The following is a 6,000-nucleotide window of genomic DNA, read 5'->3' on the forward strand; positions in this document are numbered from 1 at the left end:
CTAAATATATGCTGAATATCCGTGAATAATATTGACTGAAAAATAATATTAAGAAGTCAAAGATACATATTATCTTGGAGTATATTTAATAATAATATATTTCACAATTATATAGTCTACCAAAAAAAAAAAAAAAAAAAAAAAGTCTAGAGCATATACATAGTTGTACGACGTGTGCTATTAAGGATAGAAAAAAATATACTCTACAAAATAAAAGCATATACTCTCTTTGGATTAAGCAATTTAAAGTCAACTAATATGGACTAAATGTATATGCTAAATATCCGTAAATAATATATATATATATATATATATATATATATATATATATATATATATATATATATATATATATATATATATGAGAAACAATATCCGTGAATAATATTGATTGAGAAACAATATCAAGAAGTCAAGGATATTATCTTGGAGTATCTTTAATAAGTTTTTTTTTTTTGAAACAATTAATAATAAGATCTTTGACAATTATATAAGTTATAAATAAAAAAAAATAATAAAAAAACTAAAACAAGGACACGTTTCAGCTTTGGAGCTAGTGTACCATGTTTTAGTACAGTATATAGATAGATAGATAAATTCCAACGGGGTATTAAAAAAAAATCGAGGAAGTACTTTTTAAACTTGGAAAAATTAGAAAAAATAATCCAAATTTCATCAATTTTGGTACAATAATTCCAACTTTGGATTATTCTGAAATAATCCGAACTTTGGGTGACCTTCTTTTTCTTCAATTCGAAATACCGGTTACCGGTTGAATGAGTTAATATATTTTTTTATTAAAGTGACACATGTCACAAATTAATTGACTAAAAATACAAAAAAAAAAAAACCCACCAACCAAAGCCCCAACCACTCAGCCAATCCGGCAACCCGCCCATGCTAGCCACCTTCTCGCTGGACCTCCGACCTTCCCCCACCCCTAATCGCTGCTCCGAGCCAAACCACCATCCCCGTCCCTGAAACTCCCACGCCACCAATCAAATCCCCAAAAACAACTAGCCCACTCTCGAAAACCCCAAAAACCACCAATTCCACTCTCGAAAATCCCTCAAAGCCACCAGCCCACTCCCGAAAACTACCAAAAACCCCTCCCTCACCATTGAATTCCCTAGACGCTAGGGTTTCGGGGTGGGGGAGGACCGGAGAAGTGTTTTGAGGTTTCGTGGTTGGTTACGGTGGTTGCTTGGTTTTTGGGGTTGGTGATTTCGGTGGTTGCGTGGGGTTTCAGGGAGAAGGGAAAACGACAACACAAGGAGTGGGGGAGACGCGACGGCCTGGGCTATGGTGATGGAGGTTATTAGGGTGGATCGGTGGGGTTGTGGGCTAGGCTGTGGTGGTGGTCAGGGTGCATAGGTAGGGGAAGGAGAAGCTGGGTGGTTTTCTGAAATTTTAATTTAAATTTTTTTTTTTTGCACTAATCAGTTGACACGTGTCAAGTGACCTGATATAATAGGTCATTGACCGGTTTGGGATTGAACAAAAAAAAGACCCCCAAAGTTCGAATTGTTTCAGAATAATCTAAAGTTGGGATTATCATATCAAAACTGATGAACGTTGAGATTATTTTTCCAAATTTTTCCCTTAAATTAAGAGGAAGCCCCAGTTAATCTCTGGGATAATCAAAATTTGTTTATCACATGACATTTTCGTAAATAAATCAACAACTTTATCCAATCATCATCACTGTAAGACCTATTTTTATAGAAAAAGTTGTTGATTTATTTACAAAATTGCTATATGATAAACAAATTTTGTGAATCTCAGACATTAACTTATATTTACCCTTAAATTAACCCAAAGTAGAGGTCCAAAATCCTACAAGTAATTTAGTAATCCAAGTTCCTACCCGCACTGTCCCGAACCGTTTACCATCAACTCCTCGAGCTCCTTCAGTCCCCAAAAATGGCGGCGATAAACATCATCACATCAAAAATCACTCCATCTCTTCGATTACCACCTTCAACCTCTCGTCAACCTCACCCAACTCTCTCTCCTCCCAACCCTCCCTCCTTCACAACCCACCACTTTCTCTCTCTAAAACCCAGCAACATCACTAGTATTACTCCCATCACAAACGTTAAACCTCGTTCTCTCTCCATTGTTTCTGCTCTCAAGAAAATCTCAGAGGCTAATTCTATCTCTCTGTCGCCGGAAAATGACGGAAGTGTGACGTCAGAGTGTGGCGTTTACGCTGTGTATGATTCCAACGGCGAAATTCAGTTCATCGGATTGTCGAAGAATGTTGGTGCTAGTGTTGATTTACACCGCAAGAAGGTGCCGGAGCTTTGTTCCTCTGTTAAGGTATTCAGAACTTTCTTTTTCTGAGCCGAATATTGCTTAATTTTGGAATTTTGAAGAATTTTTTTGAGGAAATTGCAGTTTTGTTGAATCTGATTGCTGAATTTTTGGTTTGGAAACAGCTCTTATTTCCTAAAATTAGAGTTAAATATGTTGAAAATTTCTCCAATTCTAGCTTAGCATTGATTAATTGGTTGAATAATTGAGAAAATTGAAGAGATTAATTTGTTTGAAGGTGTAATAAAATTTATGAATACATTTCTGCTGTATATTTGTTGTGGATGTTAGGTTACAATATGATTGATGTAGAATTCCTCTTTAGAAATTGTAATTCATTGCTATAATTGCGGCGTAGTACAAAATGTGGAGAGATTGAGGCTTCGTTTGTTTAAATTGATACTCCCTCCGTCTTTAAATTACATTCCTCTTTGGAAATTTACACGGGAATTAAGGATGAAAGAATAAGACAAATAACAATAATTAGATAATACAATGGGAAGTACAAAGACAAATAACATGTCATCAATCCTTTGCAAAAAAAAAAAAGGACCAATCACATGCTCCTAATTGAAAATTTTTAACCAATCATATTAATTGTAATTTGGCACAAGGATTATGAGTGAGATTAGGTAAGGATGAGTGAGAAAGCATTAAATATAAAACAGAAAAAGAGAGTTGGTTTACTAAAAAAAACTTACCAAAAATAGAAAGGAGGAATGTAATTTTGGAATACCAAAAATAAAAAAGAGGAATGTAAATTAGGGACGGAGGGAGTAACAATTTTCTTTGAAAATTGGAAAACATAATTATAAGAGCAGTTTTCCTTAGTTTGCTTGAAGAAATATTATGGAGGAAGAAGAAAAAGAGTGCAATAGTGCATAAAGATGGAGAAGGATGGAAGGGGATAGGAATGAGATGTTAGAATAGAGAGGAAAATGCAGCATTTCTTCCTATCTAAAGGACTATTGCTTTCACCGGGTGTATGATAGATTTCCATTGTTGCAAATCAAGCAACTGAAAATGAATCAATCATATTCCTTTTTTTTTTTGGTGCTTATTAGAGAGCCACAAGGGCGGGTGAGAATCGATCCCAAGGAAACTCTAACCACTTGAGCTATCCCTCACTCTCATCAATCATATTCCTCATATTGCTGGAAAATGTTTTCGATAAAATCGATTCAAACAAACAGAGCTTAAAGCTACTAGATCTAATGTCATATGCAAAGGTTTGAATACCTTTTTGAAAATACTTTTGCGTTAACACCTTTGCCTACATAAAACCTGTCAATCGATACCTCAGGTTTACTTACTTATACTAGTACATGTTGAAAAGCCTTTGCCTACATAAATTAGGATAGTTTTGATAGAGAAGGCATCTAGTTTTTCTCAAATGGCAATTGAGTGAGATTTTATTGAGATTAGGAGCATGGGTGAAGGGAAGATGAATGTTCTGGTGACAAAAAAGATACAATGGGTGGGAACAATGATTTTCTATGATGGTTATTGTATAACATGAAGCTGAACCGTTTATAATACTAATCATATTATTGAAGAATGAAGTTCTTGCAAGGTGGTTGTCCCAAAGGGTTAGTTTGTGTGCAGGAAACATTTAACATAGAAGAGAAAATTTGGACAGGGAGAAATGTATAATTTATAAGATACATGAACAAAGGGAAGAAGTGAAATGGCAGAATTGGAATCAGTGCTCTACAGCATTACAAATACCATATATGACTTTGTTAATTGGATAAGTTAGCCTTTTAAATAATAAAAACTCTAAATTCTACATTGAATATGTGTCTGCATATATGTGCGGATGTGCTGATGGCACATCATGCTTGAAGTTGGACTTAAGTTATATTAGATAACGAGATAGCTTATACATGAAACTGCAAGCTACAAGAAATTTTGGTCTTTTCCTCTTGGTTTTGTTCTTCACCCTTGGTATCATTGCATAAATCTTTATTCTATAGTCTTCATTCTTCAACAGCTCTTTTGCTTACTCGGTTCTCCTCTTGCATATCTGTCATGTGTTGGAGCCTAAGGCAGACAATTTTTAGTCAACATAATTAGATTCATATTCTCTGTATAAAGTAGGAATAAGAGCATTCATGTTTACCGTGCTTATTGCGCTTGATCCATAGGATCTGGCATGCTTATCCTTTATTTGAAACACTGTTAAATTCTGTTTTCCCAATGAAAGCAAAGTCTAAAGCTCCATCTTAAAGGAACAATAAATTTCCGTATAGGACTACAGGTTAACTTCAGCACAAAAGTAGTGAGTAGTCAGAGTAAGAACTCCAATTAAAGGAGACATATTTCTGCCTGATCTGTATCACACGTGGGTGTGTAAATGCCATGAGCTTGTGCGTGTTCCTGTGCAAGAAGATGATTGTGCGATTGCACTAATGTTGGCAATGGAAAATCATGCCATTTATAGTTTCTCTGTTCTTAATGGATGGAGATAGACTTTTCTTGAACTTTCTAATTATAAACCCTAACTCTATGTAGGTTGGAATTGTTGATGAACCTAGCAAAGAATCCTTGACACAAGCTTGGAAATCATGGATGGAAGAACACATAGCTGCCACAGGAAAGGTTCCACCGGGGAATGAAACAGGAAACACCACATGGTTTCGACCACCACCTCAGAAGAAGCCTGATCTCCGTCTAACGCCTGGACGTCATGTGCAGTTAACAGTTCCGTTAGAACAGCTCATTGATAGGCTGGTTAAAGAAAACAAAGTAGTCGCTTTTATCAAGGGATCTCGAAGTGCTCCTGCATGTGGGTTCTCACAAAGGGTGGTTGGGATCCTTGAAAGCCAAGGGGTGGATTATGAGAGTGTGGATGTGCTTGATGAGGAGTATAACAGTGGATTAAGGGAAAAACTTAAAAGCTACAGCAACTGGCCGACATTCCCTCAGGTTTTTGTCAACGGAGAACTGGTTGGAGGATGTGACATCTTGACTTCCATGTATGAACAGGGTGAACTTGCCAATTTGCTCAAGTAATTATTCATAAATTTTTCGTGTAAACACTGTTATGCTAAATTTTTCATAAAATTTTCATGTAAACTGATATGCTAAACAATTTAGAGCTTTTTTTTTTTCTTTTCTTTTTTGACAGCTGATTAATTGTTGAATGAGTATGTAGCTGTACAATTTTAAGAATGAGGGTGAGCTTGCCATGCTGTATAGGCTGTAATCCCGTGCTTTGTTTTTTAGCACTGGCTAGTTGAATAATGCTGAAGGTAGCATTCTGTAACTCAATGTTTTTCCAAGTTTGTTTACTATACTGGAATTGGGGTTAGGGTTAAAAGAAGAGAACAATAATAGCCATCATACAAACCTTCTCATTGCACTTTTTATCACTATTTACCTTTCCGGCTAGCTTAGAACTCCTCACCGGCGACACTGTTGAGAATTAATTGGGATGATCCAAATATTGGAATGGATACTTTAGAGGCCTAAACCTTATCCCTCTTCTTCCATTGTTTACCTATCATCTTCCTCAAATCAGCCTCTAACTTCTATCCTCACTTGTCATCAAAAGAAAAAGGAGGGACGAGGGTCATTGCTATTTCTATACTTATATCCAACATGTATTAAGATAATTAGATATATACTTCCTCCGTTTTCTTTTAGATGCAACACACACTTTTTCACGGTATTTAAGAAATG

At 35.8% G+C, this 6,000-nt stretch overlaps 1 protein-coding gene across 1 annotated transcript; it reads left to right on the plus strand.

The window, feature by feature from the left end:
• The first annotated feature begins 1,821 nt into the window (after window positions 1-1,821).
• Window positions 1,822-5,584, plus strand: LOC110710726 (bifunctional monothiol glutaredoxin-S16, chloroplastic-like). The gene is made up of 2 exons (XM_021889064.1): window positions 1,822-2,322; window positions 4,831-5,584. The coding sequence occupies exons 1-2, from the start codon at window positions 1,924-1,926 to the stop codon at window positions 5,329-5,331; spliced, it is 900 nt and encodes a 299-aa protein (XP_021744756.1). The 5' UTR covers window positions 1,822-1,923; the 3' UTR covers window positions 5,332-5,584.
• The last annotated feature ends 416 nt before the right edge of the window (window positions 5,585-6,000 follow it).

This window comes from Chenopodium quinoa, unplaced genomic scaffold, assembly GCF_001683475.1.
Source record: "Chenopodium quinoa cultivar QQ74 unplaced genomic scaffold, ASM168347v1, whole genome shotgun sequence".
NCBI classification, from domain to species: Eukaryota; Viridiplantae; Streptophyta; class Magnoliopsida; order Caryophyllales; family Amaranthaceae; genus Chenopodium; species Chenopodium quinoa.